General features: G+C 64.3%; 3 protein-coding genes across 4 annotated transcripts in view; all 3 read right to left on the bottom strand.

The window, feature by feature from the left end:
• IGF2 (insulin like growth factor 2) overlaps positions 1 to 9,390 on the bottom strand; it is a 28,808-nt gene extending 19,418 nt beyond the window's left edge. For both annotated transcript variants that reach the window (XM_049096575.1, XM_049096577.1), the window contains exons 1-2: positions 9,245 to 9,390; positions 22 to 250 (exon numbers count right to left, since the gene is read on the bottom strand). The gene's annotated coding sequence lies outside the window, so the exon portion shown is untranslated. The remainder of the gene's footprint in view (positions 1 to 21; positions 251 to 9,244) is intronic.
• Positions 9,391 to 10,585: 1,195 nt separating this feature from the next.
• On the bottom strand, positions 10,586 to 11,547 carry INS (insulin). The gene is made up of 3 exons (XM_025451854.3): positions 11,449 to 11,547; positions 11,104 to 11,296; positions 10,586 to 10,834 (listed from the first exon to the last, which is right to left on the bottom strand). Exons 2-3 carry the CDS (start codon positions 11,288 to 11,290, stop codon positions 10,689 to 10,691), a joined length of 333 nt encoding a protein of 110 aa, XP_025307639.1. The 5' UTR covers positions 11,291 to 11,296; positions 11,449 to 11,547; the 3' UTR covers positions 10,586 to 10,688.
• A 2,127-nt stretch (positions 11,548 to 13,674) lies between these two features.
• Positions 13,675 to 21,615, bottom strand: TH (tyrosine hydroxylase). Its single transcript, XM_025451851.3, is given in 14 exon segments — positions 13,675 to 14,074; positions 14,894 to 15,027; positions 15,235 to 15,330; positions 15,562 to 15,618; positions 16,814 to 16,883; positions 17,061 to 17,196; positions 17,301 to 17,446; positions 17,765 to 17,815; positions 18,040 to 18,107; positions 18,442 to 18,530; positions 18,800 to 18,974; positions 19,898 to 20,036; positions 20,038 to 20,114; positions 21,419 to 21,615. Coding segments are annotated over 14 exon segments (1,488 nt in total). The 5' UTR covers positions 21,509 to 21,615; the 3' UTR covers positions 13,675 to 13,914.
• Between the last annotated feature and the right edge of the window lie 356 nt (positions 21,616 to 21,971).

Raw genomic sequence — 21,971 nt, forward strand, 5'->3', positions numbered from 1 at the left:
GAGGGAGGGAAGCCCGGTCACCTGTACTCTAGTCGCTGCGTAGTCCCAGAAGTGCCCGGGCGGTGGATAAAGAGGACCGGGGAGTCACTGGTGCCCAAGGCTCTCTGCCGAAACTGCCCGGACGATGATCCGCTGGTCGGGCCAATATTAGCAGTCGTCGCCAAAGCAGGGGGTGCTCTGGCTGGGGTGCCCAGACCCTCCAGCCGGGTTGACGTGGAGGAGGAGGAGGAGGAGGGGGACGAGGCTGAGGCTGGAGAGACGACGAAGGGCACTTTTAGAGTGTGCATTATAATAGCCCCCTAGAAGCGTAGAAGCGGGAGAGGCTCTCCACCGGAGCACAGCACCTGCTCCAATGCCAACTGAAATTAGTCTTGCCCCTCACCTCCTCGTCCCCTCCACGCCTTTCCTCGAGCCCCTCCAAATTGGGTAGCGTTGCGCCAACTCAGTGGTGCTGGGGCCACTGGGCAGCTGGCTGTGGCACCTTCTCATGCCAGGGCACAGTGCACAGGGGGGTGGAGACTTGGCCCGCCCCCTGACCCCACAGAGAGGCGTGTGTGGGTGGGGGCATAGACCGGAAGCACTCCTCCAAGAGGTGGGACTATGGGGAGGGGTGGGGAGTGGGTGGGGCCTCCTTAGATTGACACTTGGCAGTCACTTGACACCCTGGAATGCCCGTGGGCGTGGCACGGGTAAAATGGCAACGGGCCATAAGCAGAAAAAAAGCAGGGTTCGAGAATGGTCAGAAAAAACTCTTTTTAGGTGCTCCCAAGGCAGCTGCACTGCAGCGCTGTCACATTCTCCAGTCCTTAGGGGGTAGAGGCCTCGTCTGGGAGTTTCCTTCTCTCACTGGTCACTTCTGATAGGACCCCTGCACCATAGGTGTGGTGGCAGGTGGCAACCCTGAGTACCAGTCCTGCTCTTAGGTACTGAGGGTGGGATGTTGGGCTCATAGCCTTTGAGTGTGGCTGAAACTCCAATCGATGCACAGCCTCATGGCCATCAACAGCTGGGGAAGGGCCCAGGCAGACATGCTGCCCAATGGAGCTAAATCTCACAGGGAATTTAAACCTATCTCCCAAGGCTTGTAGGGAGAGCAGGAAGCAGAGCAAAGATTCACTGAGGGGCAAAGACATGGGTATGTCCCAGGAGGCCACCAGTCCCACCCATCCCAGCTCCCTGCACCCCAGCTGGGTACAGTTAACTGGCATATGCTAGGGTTTCACTCTCACACAAACCCTCAATCAAACTCCCTTCCTTAGCTGGAGGGATGGTGCATCCGGTGGGGACGACAGGATTTTTGGTGGAGAATAGAGACTTGAGGGGGGACTCCAATCTTGCAAGTGTGTCTCAAAGGCTATAGATGCTCCAGAGCCACACCACCCTACAGGAAGAGGGCTGGTGGGACTTCCTGCTGGGCTCTTGGATAAGGAGGGACGCAGAGATGCTAAAGGGCCCTGAGGCAGGTCTGGGGCACATGGAGGGGAGTCAGTGTGAGTCAGCCCACAGTTCCTGGGGTAGAGTAGGCACTTGCTCATGTTGGCTGTGACCCTGAGCTCAAGTGGGCTCTATGGCCTGAAGGCTTTGCATCCCGTGCTGTCCCCTGCAAGAAACTCAGATGTTGCAAGGAGCTACTGCCTGGTTCTTATGGGAAGACCTAGCTGGGACCTGCCAAGCCACAGGCGTGGCTGGGGAGTGCAAGAGCTGACTCCAAGGCAGACATGAGGGTTCTACAGGAGGCCCACCAAACTGAGAAGGTGGGCAGCCAAGGGGCTGAAAAGGAAGTAGCTTTTCAAACCCACAGATCACTTCCTGGAAACATGGAAGCTCCCATCCCTAAAACAGTGTCTTGAATCTGAGTTCTGCCCTAATCTGGATTCTTATCTCAGGCCTGGCCCAAAAGGGAATATGCAGGGCGATTTTAACCCACCAGAATCTTGGAACCCAGAGTGCTTAAGCAAGGGGAGGGGGGCGGAGGATGGGTTAGGGTGGGGAGGGCCCAGGAGGACTAGCTAAGCCAGGTCACCACTGAGGCAGTGCTAGAGGCATTGGGTCAGAGAGATGGGTGAGGGCTGGGACCCATGGCCCTGTATTCCATTTCTTTTCCATGGTGGAGGGAGAGCACATGGCCAAAAGGGGATACAGATAGTGGGAACACAAAAGGGACAAGTTTGGAGTGCCCAATGGAACTAAATCTCACTGAGAACTTAAACTTGTCCTCCAAGCTTGCAGGGACACCTCATAACAAAAACTTCATTGCCCTACCTTTAGGCCTGGGAGAGGATCATCCCGCCCTGGAGTTCTGGCCAGGAACTCATTTATTCAGGAGACTCCTGGGGCACCCCCAGAAATCATGAAGTGCGGAGTTTCCTCCACTTGGCGGCTTGAGCGGCCTCATGCTGACACCTGGTGGCCACTTTTAGATTTACAGCGAAAGAGCCCACTGGTCTTAGAACAACCTGGGGAGAAGGCTGGGGGTGGGCCAAAGGACATTTCTCACCCAGGCAGCCCCTGAAAGCGTCAGAGTACTTACAGGTGGGCTCTGCACCTTCATGTACTCAGAACGGAGGCTCCTATCCGCCTCCATCCTGGCATGACAGAACAGGTGGTGGAGGGAGGCCTAAGGGAATGCCCCCCTTGGGGGACTCTCCAACACCAGCGGATGCGGCACAGATGCCCAAAACCACAGGTGCAAGCTGGGACACCTTCCAGAAGCATTGCTGTGTTCTGAAAATTAGAGGTGTCTATATTATATTTGTATCAGGATAATATCAGATGGATTACTGAGAAGCTCTGGGAGGGGTGTTGGGACCCCCACCCCAGGCAGGGACCTGGGGAGGAGCTGGGGCAGCCTGAGTTTTGCCCTCCAAGCCCGACGGGGAGCGGGGTTTTCCAAATCTGGCCCGAGCCCGACACCTTGTGGCTATCTGTTAGAAGTGCAGCTACAGCCTCAGAAAGTCTAGTTTCCCTTAAATAGGTAATAGTGTCACCTGGACGATGACAGGGTCACTTTACCAAACCTGGGAATTGAGAGAACCCCATCCTGAATGCGCTAGGTTTTGTGCCAGGAGACTCCCTGCATCTGCACAGCAGGCAGTCTGACTGGCCCTGGGTTGGGGAGGAGACTGCAGAGGCCAGCTCATGGACTTGAGGGCTCCGCAGGCCTCATCACCAGGGCTCTGGGGCAGCTCAGCCTGATGGGGGCAAGGGACGGATGGACAAGGGGAGGCCTGGAGGCTGGCTCGGTTCACATTCCGGCTTTGCCCATGGAGATGAGCAAGCTGGGCCATGCTCTCAGCTTCCACCTCCTCCTGACCTCGTGAGTCCCATGTACTGGGGCATCAAGCCTGGAATCAGTATCTGGCGCAGAGTAAGGCCAATAAATGCTCACTATTTTACTGCCCCAATGCGAATGTGTACCTGTCCCTCACTCCCCTCACCGTTGGCACTAGAACATTCTTCCCTGGTGCCATACAGAGATGCACCCCAGGTGGCTGGTAGGGCGGCTGCAGGCCCTGGCTGGTCCTGGGATGCCTGCCTGCAGGGGCCTGTCTAGCTCCTTCTCCATTCCTGGTCTCCTCTCTGTGGGGGCTGCCTCAGGACTCCAGGCTCTGAGGCTACCCCCTTGGGGAACTGGTCGTCCTGGCAGGGGCCCCCCATACCCACAGGCCACACCGTGGGGACTGCATCAGCTTCCTCTCGCCCCTGATCCTGGGAGGACAGTTGGACCCATGGCGCTGTCCCTGTGCCACCAGATCCCAGAAAGGGGAGCAGCTTGCTGACACCGGAAGCAAGTAGTGGACTCAGGACAGATCACTGAGCCTGAAGCCCAGCTTTGGCCTTCCTCAACCCCTCACTCACCAGCCTGGCCCTCAGTACAGTGTTTCATGGGGTGACAGTGACATGGATGAAGTTTGTCCTGCTGGGCAGGCCCTGGGAGGGGATCCTTACACACATAGTGCCCCATGCTGGGCCCTCTCAGCAGCCACCACAGGGACAGCCTCCTCTGGTTTCCCTCTGAGAGACAGGGAAACTGAGCCCCAAAGGTGTTCAGAAACTTTCCCAAGGCCACCCAGCCATGAGCAGCAGAGCAAGGCCTTGCACCCTGGTCCACCTGGCCTACCAGCAATCCCCGTTCAGCGTGGCACTGGCCTGGGTGGACACTCCAGCTGTCCCCAACACGCTGAGGCTTGAGGGCACGGGAAGTGCTCACAGGACTTGCCCCATCGTGTCCCCCAGACTCAGCCTGCCCTTCTTTTTGGCCAGGACCAGCTCATGCCCAGCCATGAGGAGGTTCCTGGGGGGCATCTGGATGAATACAGCTGCCACTGTGGCTCCAGGGAGGGTGGCTTAGGCTGTACCTGACCCACAGCAATAGCCTGACATGGACCTGTCCTCAAGGTTGAGATGCCTGTGTAGGGGCCCACGACACTTCCTCCAGGCAGCCTCTCAGCCTGACCTCTGTTCTGAGCTCTGTGTGTGGCTAGCACCAAAGTGTTTCTCAGCCAACTCTTCCTTCCTCCAGAGCTGGGCCTCTCTGCCACTTCCTTTCTCCACAACTGGGCCAGGGTCCAGAAAGCACCCCCGTGGGCCCCCAGGGACCAACCCATCCTCTAGGCCTGGGGAGGGCCTTTCCACCCTTCCTCTACCCCTGCTCCTTAAAGATCTCTTTGACAGGTTGAGCATGTCAGACCTCACCAGGGTACCGTGGAGGGTTGGGGAGGACCAAGTTGGGCCAGGGAGGGCCAGGAAGTGCCAGGAAGGGTCAGAGAGAATTATAGAGGATCAGGTAAGGGCCGGGGAGGGTCAATGGGGTGTCAAGGAGTGTTAAGGAAGGCCAGGAGGTGACAGAGAGGGTCATGGAGGACCAGGGAAGGTTACAGGGTATGAGAGAGGGGCATGGAGGGTTGAGGAGAACCAAGAAGGGCCAGGGAGGGCCAGGGAGGGTCTGGGAGGGTCAGAGAGGGCCAGGGAGAGCCGGGGAGGGTCATGGGGTGTCAAGGAGTGTTAGGGAAGGCCAGAGGGTGACAGAGAGGGTTGGGGAGGACCAGGGAGGGTCAGGGAGTGTTACAAGGGATGAGAGAGGGGCATGGAGGGTCGAAGAGGACCAAGAAGGGCCAGGGAGGGCCATAAAGGGTCAGGGAGGGTCAAGGAGAGTCGGAGAGGGTCAGGGGTGTCAAGGAGTGTTAGGGAAGATCAGAGGGTGACAGAGATGGTCGGGGAGAGCCAGGGAGGGTCAGGGAGGGTTACAGGGGATGGGAGAGGGGTGTGGAGGGCTGTGGAGGTCCAGGGAAGGGGAGGGGGTATCAGGGAGGGCCATGGAGGTTTGAGGAGTGTCAGGGAAAGCCAGGGGTTGTGAGGGAGGGTCAGGGAGGATTGCAGAAGGCCATGGAGGGCCATGGAGGGTCAGGGAGGGCCAGGGGATGTCAGAAAGGGTCAGGAAAGGTCAAGAAGGGCTAGGGAGGGTCAAGGAGAATTACAGATGATCAGGGAGTGTCAGGAAGGGCCACAGGGTGTTAGGGAAGGCCATGGAATTTCAGGGAGTATCAGGAAAGGCCAGGGGGTGTCAGGGAGGGTCAGGAGGGCCAGCAGGTGTCAGAGAGGGCCAGGGAGAGTGACAGAGGATCAGGAAGTCCAGGGAGGGCCAGAGAGAGTGAAGGGGTGTCAAGAAGTGTCAGGGAAGGCCAGGGGGTGACAGGAAAGGCCATGGAGGGCCTTGGAGGGTTTGGGAGTGTCAGGAGGGACATGGAGGTTCAGGGAGGGTCAGGGAAAGTCAGGGGTGTCAGGAGGGTCAGGGAGGATTACAGAGGATCAGGGAGGGCCAGGGAGGGCCGGGGAGGGTCAGGGGGTGTCAAGGAGTGTCAGGGAAGGCCAGGGGGTGACAGAGAGGGTCGGGTAGGGCCAGGGAGTACCAGGGAGGGTCGAAGAGGGTCAGGAAAAGCCAGAGCCGCAGGTTCAGAGCCTCAGCTTTACTCCAGGCCTCCCCAGTTCACCTCTTCCCAGCCCTGTCTTGAGGCCCAGTGAGCATCCGCGCGGACCAGAGCCACAGTGCAGAAGCCGAGGTCCAGAGAGGGAAGAGAATTTCCAACGTCCCTCAGCAACTGGGCCTAGGCGTCGGGGGGCAGGCAAGGTGGCCCCGCGGGAGGCTGGCCTGGACCTGGGCCAGGTTCTGGAGGGAGGACGGCCTTTGAAGAACAAAGGAGTGGGCTCGGAGTCACAGCGGGAATGGCCACAAGCTGGCAGGGCTGCTGGGGCGCTGGCTCTGTTTTCCAAAAACACAGATGGGCTGGGAAGAGGGTCAGAGCGAGGCCGGCGAATGCGGGCCCCCGCCCCCCCAAGTTCTGATGGCTCAGCAGCCCTGTCCACGCGGGGCTGGAGGGGGCGGGGCCTGCCCAGAGGCTCAGGGGCTTGTGACCCCCAGGCCGGGACCTCAAGGCCTTCTGTCCTCCCTGGGGAGACCTGCCCTCCTGGGCTCACAGACGGGGAGCCCCAAGTGTGACTGTAGGGGCCCAGGCTCAGCCCCCCAGTGACCCTGCGACATGGTCCGGCAGTCCCAGTCTCTGGGGTCGGGACATTCTGAGACTCCCTGCGTGAAGGGAGCTGGGGAGGCAGCCCCAGGTGACTTCCCGCATCCTACAGGTTCCAGCCTCCCCCTGGCCGTGGGCTCGGCAGTGCCCCCAGAGCCCCGTGTCTCTGCCCAGTGCCTGGGAGCGTGGGAGTCTTGGGGTGAACTCTCAGTATAGCCCAGAGCTCTGCATCGGGGGCAGCATCAGGGACCTCTCAGTGGAGCCCTGGAGGCCGTGGGCCCTGGTCCCCCCACATCCACAGATGGGCAGGAGGCACTGAGGTAGGGAGGGGTTGGTGGGCGACCTGGGAGCTGTGGACCCGAGGGGCGTGGGGGGCCGGTGGGGCTCGGCGCCGGCGTGGCCTGACCACGCTGTAGGGGATGATGGGGAGGCGCCTCCATCAGTGTCCACTTTCGAAGGAATCCGCCTTGCTGTCCCTGTGCCGAGGCCAGAAACAATAGTGCCGGAGGGAGGGGGGGAGGAGAGCCAGCCCCCCGCCACCCTGTTGGCCTCCACACTTCCCAGATCCCTGTCCGCCTCCTACCCCAAAATGTTCTTTCTGGAACTGACCTCTCTCCTCTCGGCACTTGGGTGGGGATGAGGCTACACGTGGGAAAGAAATAACCCTGACCCAGTTGGACCCCTGCCTGAGGCCTCCTGGGCCCCAGGGTCTCTGCCCCCCCAAAGCCTTGGGGTTGGAGGGACCTCCTGGCCCCACAGTGATCACAGCCCCCCGCTGCGAAGCCCTCAGCACCCTCAGACCCCTCGGCAGAGCACGGACTGGGCACGGGCGCCCGGCCCTCCACTGGCCTCAGGAGCTCAGCCCCCGCTGGGGTGGGGGTGCTGGAGAAAGCCACCCCAGGCCTGTCCACCCCAGGCCCCAGGGCCCCGCCGTTCGGGGGGCCGGGGCTCAGGCTCTCCCTGGAGACTCTCCCAGAATGGACTTTTGTCTAGCTGGTCCCGCAGGGAAGCCCAGACCGTACTTGGCCAGGGCAGGGTGGGGGTCGGGGGACGGAGACCCCCGCCCGCCCCCTCTAGGCCTCAGAGCCAGGGCAGCTCCTGTGAGCTGCAGGGAGGAGGCGGCGGCAGGACCGAGGGACACTTCAAAAGTGGGGCTTTGGCGCCCTCTGCTGGTCGTGTCTGCAAACGGCCGCCCTGTCCCCCTTCCTGGCACAGGCAGGTGCCCCTCCCTGAAGGCGTCGCGCAGGGGCCCGAGCCGGCGGGGTCCCAGGCCAGGCTCCCCAAGAGGGGACGCGCGTGTCTCCCCTCGCGGCCCGGAGGGACACAGACGCTGCCCAGGGCTCCGCCGGGGCTCCGCCGGGGGGGCCTTTCCAAGAGCTCAGGCCACCGGTTCCTGGTCTCGCTCCCTCTCCGGGGCTGGCCCCCTCCAGGCAGCAGGCCCCCAAGGGCAGGGCACCCACCCTGGCATCCCTGCATCTGCCTCCTTTGCCCCTCAGGGTCTGCTCCTGGCCTGGAGAGCAGCGAGGACGGTCAATATTTACTGACACGACAAGGCAAATACTGCCCCAATGGCCAGGCGGAAGTGCCAGTTTATCGGTGCCAGGGGCAGGTGCAATCTGGGGAGCCAGCCTGGAGGCAGCTGCACTGGTAGCACGTCCTCTGTGTGTGGGCACCGAGGGACAGACATCCTGGCTCCAGCCTCAGTCTCCCCCTTGAGAATACGGGTTCAACAGTGACAGTGGGACACAGAACAGACCGGAGAGCAAGTGCGTGGGGAGTGAGGGGGGCCTGCAGTGTCCCCCGGGAGACCCTGGCCCTCCAGTGAGGGGGATGGGGGCCCAGCAGGGTCAGGGGGCTGCTCCTCCACATTCTGCTGCCCCTGCCGAAGGGCATTTGGACTGGATGCCGCTGAGCGCCACTGGCAGCCCCGCCGGCGAGGAGAGCCCAGGTTCCAAGGGCAGGCAGGGTCTGAGGGCACCGGACGACTGTCCTCCCGATTCCCAGAAGAGGCGGAGCGCGCGCCCTGATGGGGTGGCAGAGCCAAGGTCTGTGGGCCTGGCTTCCATAGGGTGACCTGGGGGGCGTCGGGTTCGGTACTCAGGGTGGTGCCAAGCAGGAGACTGGGTCTGATCCCGCCTCTGTCACCTGGACCCTGGTGACCATGGGCACCCACTTCTCCCCACTGCCGGGATCCGTTGGTGCAGGGGGTGCGGGGAGTCTCCCTCCTGCCTTTTTAAGAATACAGCCGCGGGGGGCTGGGGGCTGGGGGCCGGGCAAGAAGGCTCAGCTGGATTGGGCTTCAGGCCTGGGGTCAGTCTCAGGAGGGACAGGCCCCAGCCCAGGCAGGGGACCGCATATCGTAACCGGGTCTCTGGGTGGGCAGCCTTTCCCACCGCAAGGGCATGAGCCCTCTCCTGAACCGTGCCCCCCAGGAGGGAAGACCTCAGGGACGCCCCCGAGCCCCCAGCACCACCCGACACCGACTGTGCTGAGTCCCCCAGCTGGGAAGGCCCCACATGCTCCTGGACTCCAGGGGGCTCCCAGAATTCACTGGCACCTGAAAGAAAGGAGCCCCTGTGTCATCTTTCAGGGTCTTGCCCGCCAGCAGCCAGGCAGCCAGGACCCAGGCTGGGCTAACTGCTGACTCTGGGACGCCCTGACCCCACCAGCCTGCTCCCCGTCCCAGCTTCGCGCAGCCCGGCCCACGGGCACTGACATACCTCAACTCCTGCAGGACGCCCCGGCCTCTACCCCTGCAGATGGGGCCACCTGGCTGTTCCCATGGACAGTTCGCCACTGATGCCAGCCACCTCCTCCCCTCCTCTTCCGGGTCCAGTGTCCGACCAGCCGCTCCAGGGGCGGAGCTAGCTGGGGATGGCCACATTGCCTCTGGGGGTGTCGAGGTCGCGGGGAGGGGGTGGCCCGGGAAGGGACCTCAGGGCTCAGAGAGGCTGCCAGGACAGCCAGGCCCCAGCAGGAGGATCTACTTCGGGCTCCGAGGCCACCTCTGAGTGGTCTGCAGCCTCAGGGGACCCGGGCACCCAGCCCCAGGCCCAGCCATCCCAGGCCCCAGCCCGGGCGGAGCCTTCAGGAAAGGTGCAGATTGGTTTGGCTTGGGCGACTTGCTGGCCGGCCAGACTTTTGTGCAGCCAGGGTCACCCGCTGACCTCCCAGGCCACAGCCAGCCCAGACAGCCCCCAGGTCCTCTGGCACGCCGGATGACGGCTCAGGCGGGGTGCCCAGTGGACCCACGCTGGAGGAGCCCTGAACACCTGAACCTCAAGTGGCCTCATCCTTAGTCCTGACCACTGGGTCTGGGGCTGCCGAGTGGGAAGAGAGGGCCTCAGGGCAGCAGGGAGACCCAGCCCTGGCCCTGGCCCTGTGGGCTGCAGTTCTTGGGGGAACACAGCCAGGACCTCCCTAAGTGCTAGGCCCGAGGCCCCAGCCCAGTAACCACAGGATCCAAGCCCGTCCCTCAGCTCAAGGGTTGCCATCTGGCTTCTGATTCCTCCAGGGCACTCAGGAGTTCCTCTGGCAGGATCTGGGCTGCGGCTGGGGCAGTGCTAGGCCTGTCCAGAGCGGGGGTGCTGGCGGGGCAGGAGAAAGGCCCAGCCCTGGGCACTCTCTTGTCCCCGGCCCCCACTCAGTCTCTTCCCTTTGCATGGCCTCCATCAGAAATAGCACTACAGGTAGAGCACTGCAGGCCTAGGTGGGGAGAAACTGCTGGAATATTCTTATTCCCTTTCCTTGGAAAGCTCTCTGGGGGCCCCCGAGAGCTCAAGGCTTTTGAGCTAAGGAAATCTGCTCCCAACCAGCCCCCAGGCCCCCCAGAGCCCCCGAGGTCCTTCTCTGTCCTGTGCTGAAGCAGCCAGGGGCCATGGGACCTCCTAGCACCTGGGGCAGGGGGCAGCCGACAATGGGCAGGAGCTTGCCTTTGGGCACCCAGTGGGCAGGGGCCAAGTTTGGGGGGGCTGGTGTAGAGAGAACAGGAAACAGGGGGTCCCTGGAAGGGCCCCTGGCCCACACCTCAACCCCTGCGCCGCACAGACAACACCACTAGGGCTCATTCAGAGGGTTTATTGAATCACTTGGGGTGCAGAGAGCCGAAGGCTTGCGGCCACCGTGACCTGCAGCAGGTGCTGCCACGTCCTGCCCCCCGCGCCCCTAGTTGCAGTAATTCTCCAGCTGGTAGAGGGAGCAGATGCTGGTGCAGCACTGCTCCACGATGCCTCGCTTCTGCAGGGCCCCCTCCAGGGCCAGGGGCTGCAGGCCGCCCTCGCCAGGCGCCCCGGCCAGCTCCACGTCCCTCACTGCGGAGGAGCCAGGCGGAGAGCGGGTCAGGGTCAGGGAGAGAGCGCGCCCCGCCCACTCCACCCCATGCCAGTGGCTCCCAGGCCCCAGGGTGGTGCCAAGGTGGGAGGCTGCCCTCAGGCTTTTGGTGCCCGACCCTGACCAAGGAGCTGGTCCCTTGCAGGATGTAGACCAAGGGAAAGTCATTTTTCTTTTTAATATTTCCACCTGGCCTGCCCCTGGGGCCAGGTAGGGAGCCAGGGCGGGGGCGGGGGCGGCGGGGGCTCACCCTGCAGGTCCTCCACCTCCCGGCGGGCCTTAGGCGTGTAGAAGAAGCCGCGCTCCCCGCACACCAGGTACAGAGCCTCTACCAGGTGGGAGCCACACAGGTGCTGGTTAACGAAGGCTCGGGTGGGCGCGGGCGCCCAGAGGGCCAGCAGGGCCAGCAGGGGCAGGAGGCGCATCCAGAGGGCCATGGCGACCTGGGGACAGGCAGGGTTGAGGCTGGCAAGGGGCACGGCCCCCCCCACCCTGAGCCCACCCCGCAAAGGCCCCGAGGCAGCTCTTCTCCTCCTGCTGCCTTGAGAGCACAGGCTGGCGGGGAGGCGGCGGCGGGGAGCCCGTGGGGACAGACCTGTTTGCCGGCCGTGTCGGGGTGCAGATGGTCCCGGGGGCTGGGGGCTGCTGGACCCTCCTGGCTTTATAGCTCCCGAGCCCACGGCCTGGCCATGAGGGGGTGGCAGATGGCCGGAGGCTGAGGCTGCAATTTCTGGATCATTTCCCCAGTGCTGGGTCTGCGGGAAGAGCTCCTTGGTCGTCAGCACCCCGGGCCTCGGGGTCATTAGAGTCTTAACGAGGGGCCTGATGGCCACTAACAGCTGGGGCCAAATGTCCCCACGGGGGCAGAGCCCCCCACCTGGGCCTTGCCTGAGCCACATTTTCCACATTAGTGCAGGGGAGCTGGGGGCCAGAGCTGGGGGCTTCTTCTGCCCGGGCCCTGGACCCCAGCCAGTCCCTGGTCTGCCCTCCAGGTCCCTAGGATGGTGCAAGACCATGAGGGGGGCGCTTGTGGGGGAGCATCTCCTCCCTGCTCACAGCCCACCCCCCAGCCCCAGCACAGCAGCCCTGAGACCCCTAGCACCCCAGAGTACCGTGCAGAGGACCGAGCTCGGGGACCGGCCGCTGTGCAGACATTCAGGTGGGGCCGCACTTCTCAACTCTACTGTGGGGGCTGCAGACACCCCCTGTGTGGGGCCCCATATGTCCTGCCCACGCTCCCTCTCCGTGTCTGCCCCTGTTTCTGGAGCTCTTTCCGCACCCGCCCCCTCCATGCTGGCCCCTTCCAGACTATCGATGCCCTGGACTGTCACATGGTTGGGGCCCCTGTGCTGCTCCCCAATCCCATGGACAGGGCCAGGAGAGAGGTCAGGACCCTCTCCCCCTCCCCCTGCCACCAGGTCTGGGACAGGCTGAGCCCTGCCCCATTCTCTCACTTCACACCCAGGGGCAGGAGGGGCTGGGGGCTTCCTGCACCCCTGCCTAGGCATGGACCCCAGTGTCCAGTCTGGACCCTCTGCCCAGGTAGCCCTGGCCTGTGTCCCTGCACAGGGTCCACACACTCTGAACTCAGGCTGTGCCCATGCCGCTCTCTGTAAAGGGCGGATGCCGACTGTCATGGGGTGCTATCCCCACTGTCGCGTCCACCCAGGCTGTGCGGCAATCCCCAAGGCCACCACGGAGCCCGTGGCGTCTGCAGCCTGGGAAACTGGGTGGAGGCAGACCCAGGTGAGAGGGCGGAGGGCCCAAGGGGTGAGGGCCAGCTGTCAGCCCTTCCCTCGGGGTCTCAGTGGAGCTCACAGCCATCAGAAATGCCCCACTGGGGTCTCATGGGCTCAAGAGAGGAAGGTATGGGAGGTCTGGGCACAGACACGGTACCTGAGGCACAGAGGACAGGAGGACAGACCTCCAGGGAGGGCTGGGGAAGAAGCCTTTGCCCCGGAGGGACCTGACAGACGAGTAGGAGTTTGCTGGGATTGACATCCTAAAAGCTTAAAGCCAGGGCCCGGGCTGTGTGTGGCTGCGGGGAGTGAGCAGGGCCCAGGACACCGGCTGGCATTTCCACCCCGTGGCAAGCACGGAGCCCGGCCCCTCCTGGGAAGCCCGCAGGCTGCTCTCTCCAAGGACCAGGGCAGAGTAGGAAGGAGAAGGGGCACCACAGACCGGGCCAGCGCTGGAGGAGGCTGGGGCCCCGGCTGGAGGGCCATGTGCAGCCCCGTCGAGTGAGCAGAGGCGCAGCTTACAGAGCCCAGAATCCAGCCCCCAGTTGCCTTGCTGGGGACACAGGCCCAGAGAGGCCCTCTGGGAACCAGCTCAGAACACATTTTTGGGACAATTTCTAGGCCCTGCTCTGTGCGAGTGGGATGCGTCAGGGCCCTGTTCCTGCACCTGCTACGGGCTGGCCCCTGGGGCCCTGTCTCCCCTGCAGTGGGGACTGCTGGCTTGTGGGGAGGACCCAGCCTGCAGCCCTGCCTTGGAAACCTCCCAACGCAGAGCTGTGAGCCCCGGGATGGCTCTGATGGCCAGTCCCCACCCCTGCACTGCCACACCATGAGGATGGGGGGCTCACCCAGGACCCCCTACCTATGCCCTCAGAGCTGCTGGAGCTCAGCACAGGCTGGTCCTCCGGGGCAAGCAGGGCATCCAGGCACAGAGGGGTCCCCTGTCTGGGCCTGGGCTGCCTGGTGGGGTCTTAGAGGAGGAGGGAGACAGAAAACTTTGAGCCAGGCCAGGAGCGGGACGAGAGGGGCCCAGGATGGCTTCATGGCCCACGAGCCCCACACACAGACAACACCAGGAGGGCTCAGAGGGATTCTTTCTTTTATTGGGATTGTGAGTGGGCAGCGCACAGCATCACGGGCAGGACGAGGACACTGCAGGCAGAGCCAGGAAGCAGCAGGGTGGGGGTTGGTGGGGTGCCTTCCCGTGGGGAGGGTCTCTGGCAGGCTCTTGGGGGTGCCCAGTGCCCCAGCCCCTTGCTTGGGCAGGGGCCGGGGGAGGCCGGGGAAGGGTGAGGAGACTGCAGGGGCCTCTCCGGCTGCAGCTAGCCGATGGCGCTGAGCGCATGGGCGAGGGTGTGCAGCTCGTCCTGGACCCCCTCCAGCGAGCGCCGGATGGCGTGGGGACTGTCCAGCACGTCGATGGCCAGCGTATATGGGTCGAACTTCACGGAGAAGGGGCGTTGGATGCGGGAAGCGTAGTTCCTAGGGAGGGCAGGGCATATGGGCCCTCGGTCACCTGGTGGGGACTCGGGGGGCACTGGGGAGATAGGGAGGAGTGGGCCAGCCTGGGGCAGAGTCTGCAGCCTCTTTCATCAGTGCAGGGCGAGAGCTCCCTGTGACCAGACCAACCGACTGGATGAGATGGGGGTGGGGGGATGGGGGCAGCGGGGGGGGGGGGGGGGGCCGAGGCCTGCTCCAAGGGGAGGCGGCAGGGGAGGGGCAGGCCTTTCCCATGCAGGCCTCTGCTGGACCCCTGTCCCACCCCACCCCTCCAGGAGTCCTTTCCAGGTCTGTTCCTGTCCCTACTACCCCCTGCCTGTGGGATCCAGCCCTCCCCGTCTCCCGCCTCTGAACACACAGCCTCTGGCTGCGAAACAAGGCCCTTCTTGAGGACGAGCAGGTGGGATGCACGGGGCTTAGCCCCCTCTGCCGAGGCCGCTGGTCACCGGCCCTCAGCCCCCGCCCCGGCCCCCCTGCGAACTCCTCCTTGCTCCCTCCCAGCCACCCCGCCCCTCCTTGCTCCCATCCCACGGCCCCAGCTGTTCAGCCTGCAGGAGGCTGGGAAGGGTCCCACACATCCTTCTGGTAAAAGTCAAACTCTGTCCCCTAGAACCTGACATTGCCCTGGCCACCAGTCTGGCAGGTGTGCCCCTCCCTCCCCAGGACTTTTTGGGGGTCCTGCTGTGGGCAGGGTGTGCACAGTTTTCTCTGTCCAGAGGGCTCACAGGCCCTGCTTGTGGGCTAGCCCATCTGGGGGCGGGGGAGGGGGGCGGGTGTCGAGGCCCTGGAGCCCTGGCCTACCTGAGCTTGTCCTTGGCATCGCTGAAGCTTTCAGACACAAAGTAGACCGACTGGTAGGTCTGGTCCTGGTAAGGCTGCACGGCCGCAGCGTCTGGGTCGAAGGCCCGGATCTCGGGCTCCTCAGACAGGGAGTGCTGGGGGAGACCAGGGGTCTCAGGAGCCCCACACCCCAGGCTCCGTGGGTGGGGGAGTTCATGGCCTGACTCCACAGCCTCCTCCCCAGGCCTGGGGCCCAGTGTGGGTGGGATGAGTTTCTTGGCCCCCTGATGGGTTGGTCCCCGGGAGGCCCCGTGTGACCACCCCCCTCCCTGGGCTGGGAGCCGTGGCAGGGGGGCCCTCACCAGGAGCTCCCCGTAGGAGGACAGCAGCCCAGCGCCATAGGCCTTCACCTCACCATTCTGCTTGCACAGCCCGAACTCCACTGTGAACCAGTACAGCTGGCAGGACAGCCATAGTGTTGCTGCAGAGGCAGCCGTGGGCACTGCCAACCCCCCACCCCTCGGGCACCCCCCACTCCCCTAGCAGAGCCTGGCCAGGCTCTGGGGGTCACAGAGTAAAGGTGACACTCCCTAGACAGAGGTGGACACCTCAGCTCAGATAGGGGTCCCTGGCCTGAGCCCAGGTGTCCTGAGTCCACCCCCCAAGGCCCCGCAGGGGAAGGCACCCACCGTGGACAGCTTCTCAATTTCCTCATCAGAAGCCCCCAAGGACGCGAGCCCAATGTCCTGTGGAGGCAGGAGAAGCTGAGGAGGGAGGGCTCAGCTCACCACTGCATGGGCGCCTGCTCCAGGGGCCTCCTGGACATTACCCAGAACGCAAGGACCCTCTGGGGATTCAGGGACCCTCCAGGGATACAAGGACCCTTCAGGGATGGGGGATCCTCCAGGGATATGGGGACTCTCCTGGGATGGGGGGACCTTGCAGGGGTGAGGGACCCTCCAGAGATATAGGGACCCTCCAGGGATACAAGGACACTTCAGGGATGGGGGAATCCTCCAGGGATGCAGGGACCCTCCAGGGATGGGGCCCTCCAGGGATATAGAGACCCTCCTGGGATGGGGGGACCCTGCAAGGGTGACGGACCTCCCAGAGATGTAGGGATCCTCCTGAGATGGGGGGCCCCTCCAGGGATATAAGGACCTTCCTGGGATGGGGGGTACCCTGCAGGGGTGAGGGACCCTCCAGGGATGGGGGGCCCACCAGGGATGGGGAGCCCTCCAGGGATGTAGGGACACTCCTGGGATGGGGGGACCCTGCAGGGGTGAGGGACCCTCCAGGGATGGAGGGACCCTCCGGGGATGTAGGGACCCTCCAGGGATGGGGGACCCTCCAGGGATGGGGAGCCCTCCAGGGATGTAGGGACACTCTTGGGATGGGGGGACCCTGCAGGGGTGAGGGACCCTCCAGGGATGGGGGGACCCTCTAGGGATGTAGGGGCCCTCCTGGTATGGGGACCCTCCAGGGATGGGGAGCCCTCCAAGGATGTAGGGACACTCTTGGGATGGGGGGACCCTGCAGGGGTGAAGGACCCTCCAGGGATGAGGGGCCCTCAAGATGAATCAAAAGACCAAGACCGCTCCCTGCTGTTCTTTAGGACGCCAGCAGGTGGCAGCAGAGGCCATGGGACTGCCCTCCCCAGGTCAGCTCTGCACCAGGGGGGCTGACTCCTGTTTTATAAGGTGATTTTCCCAGAAGGGGTCCAGGCACACCCCACACGGCCCACCTGCCCCTCTATCCCAGGATGACGCAGGTCCTTGAAGCCTCCTGGACCCAAGTGGCCACCGTCCAGCCACTAAGGGATTTGGGCACAGTTCGGGTGGAATGGCTCAGGTGGCAGGAGCCCCGGACAGCCCCCAGCCCCCAGCCCTGGACCACAGCCCAGGACCACAGCGCCCCCCTCTCCAGCCCTCGAAGACACACCTGGGAAAACTGAGCGAAGGTCCGGTCAGCCAGCATGGGCACGTGCCCCAGCAGCTCATGACAGCAGTCCCTGTGAGGGTGGGGAGAGGGGTGGCGCGGGGGGGCTGGGGGACCAGCAGCCCACCCCCCTGCACCCGCCCTCATGCTCCACACCCAGGCCCTCCACCCGCAGACGGGCGCCCTGCTGGCCCTGTTGCGTGAGGCTGGGCAGTGTGGGCAAGGCCGGGGGGAGCAGGTGCACACTCACGGCTCGGGGGAGTGCATGGGTGAGGACGCGTGCCGGATGTACTGCGTGCACTGGAACACTCGGAAGGCCAGGCTGGCCAGGAAGTCCCTTGCGGACAGCAGACCGGCCACGGGCCGCAGCTGGAAGCCTGTCCGCTCTGCAAGGACCACGGGTGGTCAGGGCACGGAGCCAGGGCAGGGGCGCCTCCGTGCCCAGGGGGGACACCTCCGTCCCTGGGCTTGTCCCCTGCGGCACACGCACCCTTCAGGAAGCGGGACACGTCCTCCAGCTGGGGGATGCTGTCCTCACGGTACCCGCTGAAGCGCTCCAGCAGCTGGAAGGCCTCCAGGTGCTCCCGGCAGGCATGGGTCACATACAGGCTTTTCAGGGTGGTGTAGACCTCCTTCCTGCAGATGAGGAGCCCAGGCCTGGCTGCGGGCCCCCCCATCCCATCCCCTCATCCCCTCATCCCCTCGTGGGCACTCTGAGGGGCCCCTCACGGCAGGCCTCTGGCCGGACCCTGAAGACCCTGGCCACTGGGAGGCCAATCCTTTGCCTGTGGCTTCAGGGGTGGGGTTCTGAGGGACAGAGGGTCAGAGGGCCAGGCCAACCCACCAGCAGCCTCTCGCTCCAGGTGGACAGTCAGGGCCTTGGGAAGTCCCTCCTCTACCCATGGCCTTCGCACAGGGCCCTCCTTGTCCCTTCCACCCCGGCAGGGACCTTACCAGGTGGCAATCTCCTCGGCCGTGTACTCCACTCGGGGAATGGGGTCACCACTGCGGAGGGAGGTGGCAGTCAGCGGGGCACCGTCGGGGAGGATGTGGGGGAGGGCCGACAGGAAGGCCTTGGGGCTGAGCACTTGGCAGCCATGCAGCTTCGGCAAGTGGCCTGCTTTCCTCAGCTGAGTGTCCACAGTGATGGTGACAGAGACGTCCCCTCCCCCACCAGCTCTACCCTCCAGGATGGGTCCGGGCTGAGACTGAAGCCCCAGGGTCCTTACTGCTTGTATTGGAATGCGATCTCTGCAATCAGCTTCCTGCGCTGGCGGTACACCTGGTCCGAGAAGCCCTGGCGGCACAGTGGTCGCGCTGGAGAGGCTTCCTGACACCCCCTCCTTGCCTGCCGCCCCCTCCCTGCCCACTTCCTTTTCCCTGCCCAGCACCCTTTCCCTGCCCACCACCCCCTCCCTGTCCACCACCCTTTCCCTGCCCACCATCGCCTCCCTGCCCACCCCACCTGCGGGGTGCCTGGTGGTTGCATTTAGCCAGACCTTAGTGGTTCTCCTGGGAGCCAGACAGCAGACAGACAAATGCCCCATCTGGGGTCAGCCTGGGGCCCACCCCACCACCCTAGCCGTGACTACGGGGGCAGGAAGCCAGGAGGCCCGTGGGCACCGGCTCACCGGGTGATCCAAGTCCAGGTCAGGGTCAAACTTGGTGACTAGATGGTGGCACTTGTCCAGCTCAGAAACTTTCCTTGGGAACCAGAGGACTTCATGGTGTTGGATGGAACAAGCTTTCATGAGTGTCAGGCCACCCCAGGAGCAGCCTCCCTTGGGGCTTCCTCGAGGCAGGAGGGCAGGGGACAGAGGGCAGGAGGGCAGGGGGCTCTGACTGCCAGGCAGACAGCACACAGACGGACAAGGGCCTGAACCAGCAGGGAGGGAGCCCCCCAAGCTGCACGTGGGTCACCCCGGGGTCCCCTGTGAGAGCCTCTGCACTCCCATCTCAAGGTCAGGGGTTGTCCTCAAGCAGCCTCACCCTTGTTCTCCCCGGCACCACGCACATCCTCCGCCACCCGGCGCACGGAGCTGAGCAGGGCGGGCAGGTCAGCACTGGGCACCTCACAGCGCACAAAGTACTCCAGGTGGGGGCCCCCTGCCCGTGGCCTCTGGGCGGGCCGGGTCTCCAGATGGTGGATTTGGGCTTCAAACGTCTTAGGGAACAAGGGAGAGATAGAGGGGGACGAGAGAAGGGGAGATGGGAAGGAGGAGCCACTGTGGGGTCAGATGTTTGTGGCCGGGGACACCCAAGCTCTCCCCACTCGGGTCAGAGCCTGCGGCCTGGGCAGGGCTTGCGGCCGGGAGATGGGGTTTTGTCCACCTTGTGTAATGGGAGTCATCGCATCCAGTGCTCGGGGTAACGAGACGTGTCCCTCGGCCACACCCAGACAGTCCAAGTCCCCAGCTGCCAGCTGGAAGGTCTGCCACCCCTGGTGGCCCCATCCAGGGCTGGGAGTGGAGCCCACTGCAGCCCCCAGGAGCCTCAAGCCCCCGCTCAGCGCCGCGGAGCGCCCAGGGGCTTGGCAGGAAGGCTCCGCTCCGCACCACCTTCCGTCGCCCAGCAACGAGGGCGCCTGGGTCTCAACGGGCCCTCGGGCCACACAGCCGTCCAGTTGCTGGAAGAGTCCAGCTCTAATGTCATTAGGGTGCGTGTGCCAGGAGCCAGTGTCCCGCCCGGCCCGGTGTGGCCAGAGCAGCTAATGCCGTCAGCTGTCACATTAGCCAGAGTCCGTCAGGGGCAGGTGGGTGTGGGGGACCCCAACTTTCCAGGCTGCCTTGCTGGGAGCTATACCCACTCACCCCGTGTGTCACCCCATGTGTGAGGTGGTAGGGGTGGCAGAGCTGGTGGCCTCAGCCCCAGAGCTGGGGCTCAGGGAGTTCCCAAGGACATGAGGGCTACTCTGAGGGCCGTCGGGCCCCCCGGAGCTCTCAGACGGGCAAAACCCCAGGCCCAGGGCTCCTGGGACCCTCTCCCCTCATCGCCCTCTGTGACCTGGACAGCCACACTTCTGTGTGAGTCCCATGGAGAGGACAGCCCTGCCCACAGCAGCCGCAGGTGCACACCTACCCCTCTCACCTCAAATGCCTTCACGGCTCGGGACAGCGAAGAGGTCTTGGCACCCCGCAGGGTGAAGAGCAAGTTCAGCATGGCCTTCCCGTCCTTCTCCTTGGACACCGCGGCCTCCAGGAGGTCTCCGGGCTCCGAGGAGGCAGCCTGACGCGGCCTCTGCTTTCTCTCGCTCCTTGCGTGCGTCCTCAATGAGGCTCTGGCGCCGCCCGATGAAGCGCGGGGACTGCGGGGACAGGGCACGCCCAGCTCCCCCAGCCCTCGGCCGCTCCCATCCCGGTTCTGACCCACCGGTGTCTGTGAGCACCTGCTGCCCGTGGGAGAGGGACTGGCCGGCCAGGCCTTAGCCTGCGGGGACAGAACTAAGCCCGGGGGCAGCCAGGAAGGTGTATAGTCACAGGCTAGGGGCGGGTGTGGTGAGGGGAGGTGCCCCTGGCACCCTCAGCCTGCATTCTTCGGCCCCTGGGCCCCCACCCGGAGGAGGTGACAGGAGGTGACGCAAAATCCTGAGGTGGACATCGGCCAGAGGGCGTAGTCTGGCTCCTAGGAGGGCCCCCCACACCAGCCCCTCTGAATGACCTCTCCTTATGACCCTCCTCCCCCGGCCCTTCCCCACAGCACAGGGACATGTGGCCCTTCATCTGGACCCAGGTGCCCATCCACAGCCTGTCCCCAAGGCCATGAGCCCCAGAGCCTGCATGGAGGAGGAGCTGCACGTCTGGGGCTCATCCCTCGGAGCTGAACTTCCAATAACATGGTGGGGAGGGAGCAGGAGAAACCCCTCGAGCCCCCACTTGGCCTCCGGGTGTGGACAGAGCAGGTCTGCAGCCCTAGGTCGGAGAGCCCTGGGCCTCCCGGGGTGAGGAGAACCACTGAGGGGACAGGGGGGCAGTTCCCTGAGCAGGTGCCTGCAAATCACATTTCCAGAACCCAAATCATGCTCTCATCCAAGGTCTAAAAACAAAAGCCCGTTTGAAATGTTTGGGAGCTGATGATCCCGGGGCAATCCCCGAGGGCACGGAGACCCTCTGACAGCCGGAGAGGCCTCCAATTATCCAGTTTCATGGGGGCGCTGGCCAGCACAGAGCTGCTGACCTCGGGGTCCCCGGGGTGCTGGGCGATGCTTTGGAGGCTGTCCTGGTTGTCAGGGGGGCCCGGGGGTGCTAGGGAGGGGAAGGTGGGGTTCAGGACAGGAGGTCACTCATGGGCATGGACGCGTGGCCGGTGGACAGGTGGAAATCACCCCGGAGCCCCGGCCACCCCTGGGCTCAGCACCGGGTCCTGCACCCCTGGGTGGCCAGTGCCTCCCACCAGGAGCCGCCACCAGGGCCCGGGAGGAACCACCCACAAGATGCAAACACCCAGGCACGGGGGTCGCCTGCCAGCCTGGGCAGAGCAGGTGCCCACAGCCAGGACCCCACACTGTGCCCAGGTCCGTGGTGTCATGTGGACGCTGAGTCCGGGGCCCCCATCAGCCTTCGGGGGACACTCTGCACTTCCGGTCCCTCTGGCCACCGGCAGCCCCCTTACCATGATGGCTTCGGCCTGCTTGGCGTCCAGCTCCGAGACAGCCCTGCGGAAGCCCTTGGCCTGCGGCGAGGCGGTGTTGGGAGTGGGCATGGCGCCGGCGTGGGTCCGGGGCTCGCCTCACAGCCCTCTGCCAGGCGGCCTCTTATAGGCTGAGCTGACGTCAAGGCCCCTGTGGGTCCCCCACCTCCCACCTCCCCGCGTCCTCTCCTGCCGCTGGAGGGAGGCGGTGGGCGGGAGCGAAGACGCGCAGGAGAAAGGGCTCTGTCCCATTAAATCTAATTGCATCCCCGCCGCAGGCACCCAGCAGGGGCAGCGGCCCTCGCTCTGAATCACGGGCTCCAGAGGACGGCCTCTGCCGGGCTGGGGACGGCTGGGGTCCCCTCAGCAACACACCCCACGTGGGGGTGACCGGCAGGTATACAGGGAGGTGCTGTCCTGGGCACCCTGAGAGCACACGTGATGCAAAACCCTAGACCTCAGTGGCAGGTGTTCCCGAAACCCCCAAGAGGAGAAACCCAGACTCAAACCTCGGATATCGGGAAAATATTTGCTT

This window comes from Canis lupus, chromosome 18 (assembly GCF_003254725.2).
Source record: "Canis lupus dingo isolate Sandy chromosome 18, ASM325472v2, whole genome shotgun sequence".
Taxonomy (NCBI): domain Eukaryota; kingdom Metazoa; phylum Chordata; class Mammalia; order Carnivora; family Canidae; genus Canis; species Canis lupus.